The sequence below is a fragment of the Trachurus japonicus genome, chromosome 24, assembly GCF_045865225.1.
Source record: "Trachurus japonicus isolate A0001 chromosome 24, Traja_1.0".
NCBI classification, from domain to species: Eukaryota; Metazoa; Chordata; class Actinopteri; order Carangiformes; family Carangidae; genus Trachurus; species Trachurus japonicus.
In genome coordinates, this window is record NC_140930.1 from 24,931,974 (window position 1) to 24,947,989 (window position 16,016).

The 16,016-nt window shown below is 41.4% G+C and overlaps 1 protein-coding gene across 1 annotated transcript; it reads left to right on the forward strand.

Moving 5' to 3' along the window:
* The first annotated feature begins 1,541 nt into the window (after window positions 1-1,541).
* Window positions 1,542-2,587, forward strand: LOC146962049 (thyroxine 5-deiodinase-like). The gene has a single exon (XM_085771373.1). The coding sequence runs from the start codon at window positions 1,716-1,718 to the stop codon at window positions 2,520-2,522; it is 807 nt and encodes a 268-aa protein (XP_085627499.1). The 5' UTR covers window positions 1,542-1,715; the 3' UTR covers window positions 2,523-2,587.
* The last annotated feature ends 13,429 nt before the right edge of the window (window positions 2,588-16,016 follow it).

Here is a 16,016-nt window from a genome sequence, read left to right on the forward strand (position 1 = left end):
GATTGATTTCTCGCCGGCTTCTTTGTAAACAAATGCACATGGCTGGGAGGAGGGTTAGCAAAGCAGTGGAAAGCGACCAGACTTACATAGTTCCTCTGTAACTCTACACTGTTTATCTCCACTTCTTCTTCACATTTTCCCTGCTGCTTTCTCTTGCTATCCAACATCTTCATGTGTGTTGAAGGTTTTCAAGAATCACCTTTTGTTATGTCTATAGCATGATCAGACCTTTCCATATTACAATAGAAGACTATGGAGTGATGGAGGAGCTCTCCACACATCTCCCCTCCCACTCTCTGTGGCCCTGTGCTTTGCGTCTTCCTCCAGCTCTTTGTTGTCTTTGAGCACCTTAGAAAGCACTAAACAAATCCACTGTGTTATTGTCATTGAAGTATCAGTCTGCTTGTAGCGTCAGCATCACCTCCATCTCTTTGTTTGGCACCTGTGATTAGGCTACCTTTAGTAAAGTGAAATATCTACAGCAACAAGGCCGTTTCTGTTGTTGGTAACGGACTGTATTTTTCTGCCCGTGTGCTGGAGGAGGTGAGTGACACACAAACCAAAGAGGGGTAAGTCACACAGGGGGGAGAGAGAAAAAGACAGCGGTGGGAGGAGATAAGGCGGGACATGGTTTAAACACACACACACACACACACTGAGGCAGGGAGGGGGCACGTTGGTGGGTGGGATAGAGAGTCAGGCGCACGCTGACATTATTATGGAATCAGAGAAACAGCAGTCACATGGATGGCATCGCGTCAACACCTGTGACAAGGTGAAAAGTTTCAAGGTGAGGTGATGTGAGTGACTGTGATCCAGGTGAAGACCACAGCGTCATCGCTTGGTGACCAGCTTCATTAGTGAGGTTTCCTTTGAGGCTGAAAATATTTTTTTGCCTGAATATTCCAGTGCACAAGAAAAAAAAGACCGAAAATGAAAAATATGAACTCATTTATTTGTGAAAATACACTGTGCAGATCTCAGTGCAGAACACTGCGGTGACTTTTATTTACCTGTAGCCTATATATGTTTATGAAAAGTTGCACTGACTGAATATGTTGCCGAACTGGTGGTGACAGGTTTATCCTGCCTTCCACTCCTCACAAGGTGCTCAGGGCCCCTCCAGCACATCACTGAATGACTCATCCGGCCCCTCGCAGTCTGTGTGAGTCCAGCGCCGTCTAGTGGCGGAGGAGGAGGAGGAGGAGGAGGAGGAGGCCGCTGCAGCCACTTGAGGGATCTGAGTTCACGGCAGAATGACGGAGTCAAATGTTTTTTTTCTTTCTCCCCGACTTTCAGGACCAACCGTGCGTTCAGCTACAGACAATTCAAACTAATCCGAGTGTCTCTCTCTGATATAAAACGCATCCATCCACTGTCATGTTTTATCTTCACATGTGAAGTGAAGATAGACTCTCTCTCTCTCTCTCTCTCTCTCTCACTCTCTCTCTCTCTCTCTCTCTCTCTCTGGATCTTTGAAGCCCAGAGTTGACGGGAGGTAATCCCCACCATGTGAGTGGGCGGTGCGGGTACCGGAGGCGTGTTTTTTTTTTTTTTCCTTTTTCTTTTCCTTTTTTTTCCATTATTCAAATGCTGCTGTACCTATAAAAAGAGTGCCTGTGTGCGTCAGATAGTTTTCTCCAATGGGTAAAGGTGACTAAATACAAGTTGTCTCTTTCGCCGGCCTGGTCGCATCCTATCGGCAGGGGGAAGAGATGATGCACGACTCTGGCGGTGTCCAAATGGCGAGGACGCTGAAACACGCAGCCCTGTGCCTGATGCTGCTGCCCCGGTTCCTCCTGGCCGCTGTCATGCTGTGGTTCCTGGATTTCTTGTGCATTAGGAAAAAAGTGCTGCTGAAAATGGGCGAGAGGCAGGACGGCTCGGACGACCCGCCGGTGTGCGTCTCTGACTCTAATAAGATGTTCACCTTGGAGTCCCTCAGGGCCGTGTGGTACGGCCAGAAACTGGACTTTCTCAAATCCGCGCACCTCGGGTGCACTGCGCCCAACACCGAGGTGGTGATGGTCCAGGAGCGGAGGCAGGTCAGGATCCTGGACTGCATGAAAGGGAAGAGACCGCTCATTCTTAACTTTGGCAGCTGCTCCTGACCGCCATTCATGACGCGCCTGGCGGCGTTTCAGCGCGTCGTGAGCCAGTACGCAGACATTGCGGACTTTTTAGTTGTATATATCGAGGAGGCGCATCCGTCGGACGGCTGGGTGAGCTCGGACGCGCCGTATCAGATCCCCAAGCACCGCTGCTTGGAGGACAGACTGAGAGCCGCTCAGCTGATGCTCACCGAGATGCCCGGGAGCAACGTGGTGGTGGATAATATGGACAACTCGTCCAACGCCGCGTACGGAGCCTACTTCGAGAGACTTTACATCGTCAGGGATGAGAGGGTGGTGTATCAGGGGGGCAGGGGTCCGGAGGGATACCGGATTTCCGAGCTCAGAAACTGGCTGGAGCGATACAGGAACGATCTGGTGAATTCCCAAACAGCGGTGCTCCATGTGTAGTTGAAGATGCTGAACTGCCTGCTTCTCTGCCCATTCCGCTTAGTGTCCAACCCCACAGTGCAAAACATCCAGATGCTGCTATCAAATGTTCACACACGGCACATTTTGTTGTTTCTCTTGCATAAAGATATTCAGGACTCTTTGACAAATAGCCTAAAGTCATGTTGAAGCCTGTGTCCGGGCTGTAGGCTCGTCTGTTGTGTTGTCTCGACCTTAATTGATGCTCATAGCGATTTTCTTTTATTATTATTATATTATTTTTTTTGTATGGAAAAGTCTTGAATCAGTTGAAACTGGATTCAATTAGTGATCACTCTATTTTTCTACAATACTGGTGTGTGTGTGTGTGTGTGTGTGTGTGTGTGTGTGTGTGTGTGTGCGTGCGTGCGTGTGTTTGTGTGTGTGTGTGTGTGTGTGTGTGTGTGTGAATGGTTTGTGTGTGTGTGCGCGTCCAGGCTGATATCTCACGGGTGTTTCTATGAAGTTCGGTTTTTAAAAGGCGCTGCCAGAGAACCGACACTGATGCTCCTGACACCCGGGAGCGTGTTCGTATCAGCGGGATGAAACCCACCAACCCGCCCAATCCCCCTCCCCTTTACCACCACCTCCACCCCCCACCCAGCCCGCCAGAGGATGGATTGCCAAACGATGTAATGTTTGAAAAACCCATGTAACTGAACAAATGTTTTTAATAAATGTCCGATCACACACTGATGATTCACTGTTGACTGTGGAGCAGACGCCAAAAACTTCTTCCTCTGGTCGTTCTGTGTGGTTTTGTCAACTGGTTGGAGAGGAGAATGATGGATTCAGGTTTGGGGGCCAGTTATAAAACATTTGTCTGTCAATCACTCCTGTGTGTCGCCCCCCACTCATCCCCACCCACGCACCCACACACACATCCCCCTTCCTCCTTACATCTGATGACGTCATAGCTGCAGCTTTTCAGGATGTTGTGATGATTGTTTACAGCAGGAATTTATTGTTTAACCCCCCCTACCCCACCACCCCCCGCCGCCCTTAACAAGGCCTATTCATCACAGTGATCCACTATTAGCATAATAATCCACGGCAGTGTTAAATGCTCCTTGATTAATTAGTAAAAGCGTCCATTCTTAATTAACCCACTTGAAGCTGTTGGCGAAAGGGAGAGAGCCGTGAAATCACCTTCTCATTGTGTGTGGGCGAGGGAAGGAGCAGTCAGTCTAATTGGAACAGCTGAGAAGGAGAGGGCAGCTTCCTGTTGTGAAAGTTGGTTAATCAGATGCGATGATGAATCATGACACTGGTGTGATGATCAAGTGAGAAGCCTAGAAAAGGTCAGGATTACAGTTTAACAAACAGCGCTTTAAATTTGGGGTAAAATGCTAATTTAATATCAGTTATATGCTCTTTATTGAATTTAAATGTTCTCTTTTTTGGCAGCTAATTGGTGGAATTGAATCAAGTCATTACTGAATGGTCTGATTCAGAGAGGGGGGAGGGTGATTCCTGTGTAAAAAAAAAGTATTCTCGTAAAAATAAAAAAAAAGATGCATTAAGGGCGGAAATTACTCACAAGAAGTAGATCAAAGTGTTTGAAAACAAATACTGTGCTCTCTGTTATTCTATGTTAACTATACAGAGTTGCCGCATTTTCTGTTCATGGATCAGTTTGAAGAAACAACAGAGGGTTGAGCTGATTATGCAGCGTCTTTAATCCATCTATATCCATCTACCTTTATCTCTTTCTTACTTTATCATTCTTCCTGGAATCTCTCATCCCCTTCTTCTCTGTCGCCTCCTCCTCCCTCCACATATACATACTGTTATATGTTCACAAATACAAACAGGAATTCACACACAGACACACTGCCACATATAATTAGGATTACAGAGCAATGTGATTACTGAAGATCCCACGTGGCCCGAGTCTCTGTTGTGTGGTTCTAATGTATTCAGGTTTCCTTCATGCCTCAGTTCATTCTCATTATATCACAACATGCATGTGCTGTATGGCTGTGCGTGTCTGGAGCCCACGCTTCCATATAGCGTGCTGCGGGAGGTGAACTGAGAGCAGCTAGGGGAACTGACTGATGTGTCCCGCCGCCTCCGGTCCTGAAAACTCACTCCATTGTTTCCAAGAGAAAAAGAAAAGAAGAAAAAAAAAACAGACAAGGGAAACCCTGGTTAACCCTTCCTTTTAAAATGAATGCAAACGCAGTGTTAACATGATAAAAGCAGGGTTAGTCAATCAGTGACCAAAGAAAATTACAGTGATGACCTGAGACGGATTGATAACGCTGGAAAGTCAGGGGCTGAAGGAAAGCAGGCCGTCACTGTGGAGCATGACCAACTGTTGATTCTGTGCAGGCAAACATCTGTCGGGTGCAGCTCACTTTTATCACACACTTTTATTCCCTTTCCCAGCACATTACAAAGAGCTTTGCCACCATCTTTTATTTAGATGTTTACCCACGTTGCAGGAATTTTAAATAGGTGTCACCGTTTTTTCTAAAAACACCACAGAGAATCAGGAAAAATACACTTTACTCTTGAAACCTTGAAATTTGTGAAATAATCTTCTTCTCTCGGATCCTTTCCCCTCACTGTTATTGACACACTCCTCATTTGGTGATTTGTTAAATGCACATAGAAGACACTGAAGGAGGAGCTTGCCCCCCCCCGACGCCGCCACAGGTCAAGGGGGAGGCCGGTTTCTCCAACAGTGACTTATGAGTCACAAAGTGTTACTAACATGTGTCTGTTCCCTCCAGCTTGTGGTCTGTGCCGCGCTGCATCTCACAAATATCATCCCGCCATTTAGCAAAATCCACTGTGGCCTCTCGTCCCCACTCCTCACTTCTGTCTTTATTCCACCTTTACTTCCTTCCTCTCACACCCCACACTGCTTTTACTTGGAATCCTTGAGTACATTTTAGTCAGGAACATTTTCCTTAAAAAGAATGTGACTGCACTACTTTTGTATGTAATAGAGATTTAGTTTTTTTTTTCTTTTGCAGCTCTTTTAGTACTTTTGCATCTAAGATGTTTTTGCTACCATTACTTGCCTGTAAATGCTGTGAGATTTTTCTCCATGTCAAATGTGCGTTGCATTTTGGAACAGTAGCACCCATCTTTATCAATAAATGAGACTAATTATCACTTGTTTACATTGGTTCCAACTCGGGGTTTGATTCATATTTTGCCAATAGAGAAAAAAAGGTTTTCAAAAATGAAGCATACTTTTAATCATTCACCTTGTCTAACCGACACATGCAGTAGTTTCACAGTTTCAAAGCAAAATTGATGAGACTCATGTGACACTGTAAGAAATAATTGGTGTTAAAAACCCAATGCTCAAGTCCTGTTCATAGGAACAGCAGATCTGGCTCAACACTGAAGTGAGAGGAACAGCACGGGTTTGTCAAATTGGGACAGTAGGCTCTCTCTTATTTATAAATACCGCCATAAAACTATGGTCACATTTTTGTTAGAGGTTGTTTGAGTTTTTTGTGCCTCAACCTCTGTATTTATTACCCAGGCAAACAGGCACCAAGCTCAAGGAGCAAGGAGGACATCCTTCTCTGTACTTGAGACATTAACCGTTTTATGAAATCTGATTTGATTTAAAGTTATTAACTGTTGAATAACACTCGAAACAGTCTCAGCACAGAATCCATGGGAAATTCCATGGAGGGACAACATAAAATATCAATTAGAACAAAATGCCAGAGATTAGATGTTCTGCTGCATAAACCAGTATTTTCTATAGCATCTTCTGTATGTTTTTCTACAATATGTTGTGCCTATTTAAAGTCACACCAAAATTATTGATTATCCAACTAATCAATACATTTAACTAACAATGATAAAACAATGTGGAAATTAATTATTTAAATAAAGAATTTGAACCCGTCATAGATTCTCTTAGCAGTGTGGTGCATTAAAGTGTCTTGCAGCTCATTGTTTTGCTTTTCCATTGCTTGAATTTGCTGTGTTTGAATCTGTGTCCAGCCACAACAGGCCAGGGCCGGATTAATACTTTTCTGTGCCCTGGGCAACAAGACTCAAGGGCCCACCCCAAAGCAATGATCACAAAGTCGCTGTCATCATCAAGAGCATATATTTCTATACTAACAAATCAGGACATCGGAATGGTGGTATGTCTAAATGGTGGGATGTCGGAATGACAGCATGTAACCAATACTTACATATAATTTGACTCAATACTTATTAATATTATTACGAATTTTCCGATGTTTGTTGCAATGATGGTAATAATGGTGCAGCTTTAATTCTCCACTAATGGAAAGCTTATCTGGCAAAGAAAGAAAATGTGTCCCATAAGCATCTTTCATAGATTCAGCTATAGGGGAGTGCACGCTACGCTTATTCCTCTTTTCTTTTCGTTGTCATCTTTGCTGTTTTTGTTCCAGTCACTTAGCTCCACCCATGACTCCGCCCCCAGCATGCCGAATCACTGTCAGACCACTGGGGGTCTTCTTCATCACAAATTAGTGCAAAAAGAAGAAAAAAAAACAGACTTGACATGTGTCAAAAAATATTTCCAAGCCATACTGGTGCGCACAGATCGTGAAATAAAATGATCATTATGCCATTTGAGACAAGGTAGTGCTTGGCAGAACATAAAATGCCTTGTTGAAATGATATCTCTTTATCTAACCAATCCCATGACTTTCTATTCAGCTGCAAGCCCTTGAAGTCATATGATGTAGAAAACAAGGTTTGTAGCCATGGGACAGTGTATCCATGTGCAGAGGCACTCTATGACACCCTTTACAATTTTAGAGTCCCTGACCTCAGCAAACCTCAGGGGTAGATTTATGGATTTATCAAGTCAAGTTTGAATGAATACGGATACGTGAATACACAATTTTTTTTTAATCACCCCTATTTATGAAAAAAAATGTCTAAAAATATTGTCAGGTCCTCATCCAAGTTACAATTATGAATAAACCCAATCTATTTTGAGCTAATAACACTAAAATCATTGATTTGTATCGGCTGGAAAAAGCATATATGCCCCTCGGCTAACAGCAGTAACAAGTGCTAACTGGAGTCAGGAGTTATCTAACCTTGAGTAGAATCAATGAAACAAGATTGTAGATCAGAGCTACTCGTAAAAAAATACTTAAAAAATTTATTTTTACAGGAAACATCTGCTGATGTGAAGCATGCCTCAAAAATTAGAGACTCACTAGAATGAGGAGCATGAGGGATTGTTGATTTAAGTAATTTAAGAAAAGCAGGATCTCTCAAAGAATTCAGATATTTATCAGTCCACAGTCAGACAAAATATGTATAAATAGAGATGATTCAGATCTGTGGCTATCTTTCCTAGAAGTGAGCCCTGAGCTATAATGACTCCAAAGCACAATGTAAAATGATCAGTGACATAACAGCTTAGAGTCAAAACAAAGGGCTTCAAGGAATCACTGGAGGATTCTTCATGAGTCTTCAACAAGCACATTGTTGTCTCATGAACACCAGGAGGCTTCAAGAGCACGACCTGGAAAATGTTTTTGTGGACTCATTAAACTAAAGCACAGGCGTTTGGGATGAACACGCAACATAGTACTGTAGGCGTACTGTAGGCGCGTTTCCACTGCAGTCTGACCAGTCTGAGTTTCCACTGCAGGAACTTCAGGGTAATTTTACAGGGTCAGCCCCGTTAGTGTGTCTCCACTGCAGGAACTTTCCCCACAGGGCCGTTTACAGGAACCTTTACGGGGCCGAACGGAGTCCCTGCCTGGGGGTAGGTACTCAGATCGGCCCTGAAAATGTCCCGGTGGGGCTTGAGATTTACTCTGTGCTGATTGGTCAGACTCAAAACAGGATGCGGCGCTAAGAGAAAGCCCCAAAATAAGATGCATTATTATAACCCAATGTTACTAAAAATGCGAGACGGACAGTAAAAGAGAGAGTAAGTCAGTAAAAGACAAGAGTAGCAGTAGGCCTAGTAAAAAAATGTGTGATAAATACGCAATTGCCTGATTACGTGACGATTGAGGTGGCAATCCCACCTTTTTTTTATTTTTTTATTTTAGAAAGTGTCTATACTGCCAGAAAAACTACAACAAGAGCAGTAAAAGAAAAAAAAAACCGCTACCCAACGACCATGCAATAATGGAAACTGTTGCATGTCGCCATAAGAGCCCAGTTGGTCCTGTCTGCAGTGGAGACACGGCCACAGAGATAAGTTCCTACCCCCTCTCTTTACCAGGAACTCCTGCAGAGGAAACGCGCCTAGTGTATCAACTAAAAGGGGCCACTGCATACTGACATAAAACATTACCCAAAGAGATGAGGTGTGGTGGTAGGAGCCTCAACTGTTGAATATCCAAGGTATCAGTTCAGTTTGAAGCGGTTGATGCAGCAAGAAAACAACTCTAAACATCACAAAATGCAGTGGGAAACCTGAGGAGAAGAGTCCACATCGGCTCATTGCATTTGTTTGAAGTTACTGGCGCCACTGAAAGTTAAGTCATTAAATCTATTAAAGTTGTTCTACCACAGCAGTCTTAATGGGTGATGAGTGCAATCAATAAAGACACAAAAGATTATACACTGTTTGTCATTAGCAGGCAGCACAGTATCTTTTTGTGATTGATGTTATTTATTCAAATTTTGAAAAAGACAATATACAATGATAACCATTAACAACTAATGCAGGAAGCTCAGTTTGCAGGGGGTTAACATGTTTTTTTCCCTGTAGGTTTACCATATTCTGACAAGTACAATTACAGTGGAGATAGACGTCTTCAATGCGCCTGTATTTTAATAGAATCAAGTATGAGCAGTGTGGAGCAGGGATTTTACCTCTCCTATAATGTATGGAAAGACACAGACAGTATAACCTGTGAAAACAATATCTGCTAAAAATAAATAGAATAGAGGAGAAAGTAACACTGAGGGGATTAGAGTGAATTTCATAAACTATGCACTAAGCAATAATAACAAGACTGAAGAATGATATTGGATCATCAAGGAGTCATTTCCAGCAAGGGTAGGTAGAGTTTGACTTATATACAATAAATACATATTTCACTTTCATATTTTCAAGGACAGGTTCAAGTTCTATCACGTCTGTCTTGAATCATTCACGCTCAATGCAATTTTTATAGATGAGGGACAAACTGAATGGATTTTAAAATTCAGATTTGTTAATATGAGGTTTCCACCGCCTGACAAGTCAATAATGCTTCATCAAGTGTCATAATTATCTACAGAAAATGAAAACACCAAGCATTAACAGAATGTGAACTGCAGAGAAGTAGCAACATGTAAGTATGTTTCGGCCATGTGGCTTGTATTATTTAAACTAAGATGATGTGTGATGATGATTGATCTAACTGGCATGCCCAAAATAAACAAATATGTGACCCAACTCAGAGGGTTATAGTGGTAATTTCCAAATTCCCAATGTTCGTCTCTTTCTTTCTTTCTTTCTTTCTTTCTTATATCTATTTATTTTTGTGACTTCTGTTAAAGTCTTACATATTTCTGATACCCATCAAGCTTTCCTGCAGAGAAAAAAAAAGTAACCTCCTACCGACACCAGCACAGTTATGCAATGCAATGACATAATAATGTAATAAAATTAAGAGCTGCTAGAGCTCTAACAAACAGAAAACCATGTGGACAACGCAAATGAAATATGGAATTTTTGTTTGTTTCACGTATTAATTTGAGGAATGTTGGACTCTCCTCAAAGCTCCACAATGTTCTGGTCTCTTCAGCAGAGCATGAAGCATGATGAGATTTTTTTTTTTTCTGGACAGCGCCTCTTCTTCTTCTTCTCACACTGATCTGAGTGTAAACTGGACATTACAGTGACTCACTATCTCATCATTAGATGGGACGGTCTGGGGCTACAGTTGGTTACCATGCTGACGTCAGTAGAGGAAAATAAGGGTCAAAATAAGATTTGTTGTGAGAATGTTCAGTAAAAGTTATCTAAGTGGAAATAACAAAAACTTATATACAGTATCTTTTTCATTAGGCTTGTTGTGTTTTTTAACCATACATCAACTTTCTAGACACAACCAGACAATGTATTTTCCTTTTCTAGTGTTTCCATAAGTTGAAAAAGAAACAGGTGGTGAAAATCATAGGGAGAGTGAATCACTGAAACTAAAAACTGAATTTTATTTCTTATTAAAGAGACCTCAAGTAATTTGCTTTTGGTTATAAAAGAGTCTCATATTAATGTGGATGAATCTACGTTACCCATACTTGTTAATGGGTCCATTTTCGATATATTTATCGTTTTGTCTTCATAGTTATTATTTTGATATTATTATTTAGTGGTTGGCTCGCCCAGCATTTCCCGGCGGGTCATGGGAATATGCCGTTTATAGTCGGAACTACGACGGTATCTGATCTTCTTCGAATCTCCGACTTTCATTCTTGATTAATGAAAACATTCTTGGCAAATGCTTTCGCTTTCGTCCGTCTTGCGCCGGTCCAAGAATTTTACCATTCGTGTGGGGGCTCATGAGAAATGTAGTCCCTTTAAACTGTATCTTTTGAATTGCAGTGCATTTAAACAGATTTAGTTAGTTAGTCAGTTCATTGTCCCTTTTGGGAAATTCATTTTCACCGGTTCACAGATATGATACATACAACAACAGTGACATTGGACAACATTAACACATGGTTTGCAGATTAACATTCAGTGCTGTGATGGCTGAAGGTATGAGAATGTTTTTAAACTGTGCTCTGTTATATCTTAGTGTTCTATATGTGCATCCAGAGAGCAGGAATGTAAAGTACTTACTTTACTTAAGTGACCTGCATGGACAGGACCAAGATACAGCAAGCAAACTTGGCCATCACACATATTTTAAGACTTGAATGTGATCTTTTAATTGGTATCTTCATAGCTTATAGTGATTGGTGCAGAAAAGAGGAGCACAGACAAAAACAACTGATATACAAAATTCATTAAATTGGAGGGAAAAGATCTTCAGGTGAAGCATTCAATATAGTATATATATAGGCCTAAGTACAGATATTTGATGCAATGTGGTTTGGCTGTACCTTTAAAAATGAAATAACAGTGTTATTGTGTGTGTGTGGTGGTGACTGGCTGCATGATAACTGAATAACATCCCTAATACTGTACATTTGTGCTTGTATTTTCTTTTTCTTCACTGTGTGTAAAATAAAGGACTATGGTAACAAATAAATACACCAAATACAGTGCAATACCCTCAGAATAAAATATTTTTTGTTTCTTCATTATTTTTGAATGAATGACTAAGCAACCTGTCGCAGAAGCACAGCAACTTTGACAAACATCACTGATCAAAGTGAAGAGGAAACAGATGAACCACAGCATCGGGGGGTTGCTCGGAGAAATGATAAAAAGTAATTAGAGTAAAAAGAGAAGGCAGGCGATGGTGGGAGGCCGATGATGCAGACAATAATTTATGGATGGAAACTTGATGAATCATTCAGTTATGTTTTTTTCTCTTTTGGAAAAAATGTCAGTCTGGCAGCAAGTCACTCTGCATTTCACCTCAGCATGGCATCTGTATCCCGGTTGCCATGGCAATGCGGTTGCTATGAGATCAATTTATCTGGAGATCTTGCAGTTGCAGATGTCACTGGGTGCTGCTCTCAATAACAAAGCTTTGGTCAAATTACAGACAGTTAAGGCTCACGCTATTTTTTTTTTTTTTTACTCTAACCTCGGCTAGGGAGAGGGTTTAACTAAAGACACCAAACATTGGTCGAGCATCTGACGGTTTATCTTCATTTACTGAACCCACACTGGCATCATCCGTCCTCTGATCGTGCTGTCAAGAAATATCAAACCGCACGCGTTCTGTGAAGTGTTCAGCCCATCAGATGAATACCATAAGATGTTAGTGGAGATCAGAGAGCAGCCTGACATACAGCACTCCCCTACAACCTCTCTCTTATCTCCCATCCTCCTCCACTCCAGCGCCTCAGTGCTGCGCGCTACAGTGCGGCCCCTGCATGACGCATGTCTCTGCACCTCTGACGTGTGGGTCTGTTCAGAAGTGGGAATACCACCTACTGGCTTTCCACTAGTTAATACCCCTGAGCAGCAAATGAAAATCTGTTTATTGCTCTTGTGTCTTCTGTATTAATCGCGACATGAAGGGTGAAATCCGTTCAAATCGTCACACATGGGGACTCGGCATCCATGGACAACTGTTTACCACATGAAGGGTTTTGCTCAAGGGTTGAAGAATTATGACAAGTGTTGTGTCTCCTCCGCTGACTGACTGTGAATCAACACAACGTTGTGACACATAAATATAGTTCAAACTGAACCACTAACTCCTGTGTCATCAGTAGACTGATATCTGACTGAACACTGCCCATCGGTTGCCTGTCAACACTGTGCTGGCCTGACATCATGTAAAAGCACCAGGTGTAAAGTTATGTAAGCTAGAGCAGTGGTTCTCTCTCTCTCTCTTTTTTTTTTTTTTACATAAAGAATCCCTAAATTGACACAAATTAGACCATGGATCCCCACTGGACAAAATTTTTAAGCAAACACCATAAATACACAAATGTTCTGAGACCAGGGTTCCTACAGCTTAAGCCAACTTAAATTTAAGACTTTTTAAGACGTTTTTAATGCCACTTGAAATGAAATTTAAGACCGACTTCACAATAAACACAAATGCAAAAAAAAAAAGGCACCACATCTATTACATAGGGTTAGGGACAATTTTACCCACTTTCCTATGTGGTCCAACAAGGTAAAGTTACTGCTACATGAATGAGTGGGGGGAAAAAAAACTGATTTGGGAGCTGGTGGCGGTAAGAAATTTAGCAGTGACGGCCGCCACTAACTTCTCTATGTCAGAATGTTACCAATTATTTTGAGATTTGAGACTAATTATAATCATAAAATTCCACTTACCAAGTGTTAACATTTTTAAGACGTTTGAAAATTTGATTTAAGACATTTTAATGCCAATTAAGGCCTTGTTTTTAGATTACTGAATTCAATGCCTTTTAAGACTTTTTAAGGATCCGTAAGAACCCTGTGAGACTGAAAAACGTTACTTTTTTAGTCAATGTACGTTCAAATCAGGGTCAATGGCATGATTCTTGGAAATATTGTAGAGGGATATATGTAAAACACTGGTACAATTTCTCCAAAAAGTGGTAAGATAAAAAAAAAAAAAAAATGCCAGAAGACACTGGTAATATTTCTCAAAAAAACAAAAAAAAAACAAAAAAAAAACATGGCCCTGAGCCTGCCGCTATTTGGCTCGGTTTTCTGTTGTTTTGGACAGTTTTCTTCAGTTCCTGTTTTATTTTGTAGTTCAGTTCTTGTGCATTTTGTTCTCTCTCCTCACTCTCCTTGCACACCTGTCCTGTGTTTCACCTCGTCAGCCCTGCCCTGCTCCTTGTGTGTCTCCACCAATCAGCTTTCTTTGCCCCCGTCTCCTCACCTGTTGCTTGTTGCTTTGATTAGTTCTGTTGTATTTAGTCTTGGGTGTCTTTCAGTTCTTTGTCCGATTATTGTGTTTGTGTCATGGTGTTTTGTTCTCAGTCCTGCCTGTCGTGAGTTATTAAAACCTCAGTTTGCAAGTATCGGCCGATGGTAGCTCCTGCATTGGAGTGTTTGTGCAGACTCTGTTTATTAAGCTCAAACATTAGCTCTGAATCAGCCCACTAGCTTGCTCCTTCATTCTGAACTCTGTTTCCATACATTCAACGCAGATCATTTACATTTAAAATTTGATATATATAAAAAAAAAAAAAAATTTGATACATAAAAGGTGCTCTATACATAATGTTTATTGTTACTATTGTTACCTTTTCAGCATTAAGTCCCGTACTGTAGAGAATTTAGTGTGATTGATTGAGAGTCTTAAAATTATTGAGTCTCAAACAGTTCACACAGTCCTATTCAGAGACTGAGCCTTTAAACAAGCCTGAGTGTCCTCGTGTCTCCAGCTCAGCCCCCCATCACTGACCAAACAAGTCATCTGTCACTCAGCTAATAAGCTACAAGATGGAAAAATGTCAACAAAAAAGACGCTGCACAAATACATTTCCTTTTGCAATAATAATGAGACAATTAGATCATTTTTACTGCACTGTTTTTCTGTGCACGATGATATATTACTCAGTAAGTGAACATTGGTTGGACACTACTTTTCATGATGCATTGTGGAGTCTATATAAGGTTCACAATATAAAGTATAGACATCCTTACTAACCAGTATTTTGGGACACAGCCTCCTATGTTGTAAAGGTCTGTTGTTGGCCAAATAAACACAACTGACTGACAAAGTTGCATCACTGGTCAATCAAATGTTAAAGGTAGGGTTGGGGGTTGGTTGGAGGCATTTTTTACTGAATTGCTTGAAATCCTCTTCTAACCCTGAGTGCAACCAAGTAATGTAATGCTTTTTCACAAAAATGACAAAGTCAGTCACCTGTGGAACGAACAAGCCTGGAAAAACACAACGAAGCTGGCGAGAAATCAATCCGTGGAGCAGTGCATAACATTTTATATCATATACGATGTTACGATGTGTATATTTGTGTAGTCTTATCTGAGATTACAGGTTACAGGGCGCGTTTGTGTCACAGTGCCGTGGAGAGACGAGAGCTGGGACGCCGGCTTGGAGGCTCTGATCTTACAAGGTTGGTTATCAGGTGGAAGGCAGAGAGCCTCCATTTTCCTTGGAACAAGCTAGAAGTCATTTATTTAACCATCACAATTACTGTGAAGATGTTAAATTAAGGTAAAAATGTAGCAGAGTTAAAGGTGTTCAGAAATGGCCATTTGTCCTGTTTGTCACACCTCCTTCTACGAGTTTCCACGAGTTGCTGCACGAGTTTACCCAAAACTAATTTGATTGGTCGTTATCGAGCAGGCGGGATATTTAATGTTTGGGGCGAGACCAAGCTCGGTGTGTGTGTCTCAGACGTTTGATTGACGGATGACGGATCCAGTAGCAGTGGCTGATGAATCATGAGCAACGTGACGCATACTTCATGTGTCTGCATTATCCAATGTGAAAAAAAACTACCACACTTTCACCCCGGATTTACTCGAAAACATAATTTTGCACAAAGTTTGGTCTACATCGTCTGATAGATGAGTTATTACACTAAAGTTAAGACCCACAGTGGGCTCAAAATCAATTTTCTTTTCTGAATGCCTTTAAGGTAAAAATCCAGTGTAGGATTTTTGCTGTTTATCACACAGTCCCAGTGGATTGTGTTTCAGTCACCATTTCAGAGTTGTTCTGTTGTCTGTCTCAAACAGAAAAATATCCATATGGCGTCAGGTTTAGTGAAGTTATTGTATTAAAATACTGTAGTAGGAGAGAAACAGATGAAGGGCTGAAACCAGCTGACACCAGGCAGAATGCAAATTACCCACAGAGCAGCTCTGCTCTTGTTTCATAAGCATAACAAAAAAAAGAAAGAAAGTTTGACTGCCTGCTGAATTTCCTTCAGGCTGGGTTTGAAACCATTACT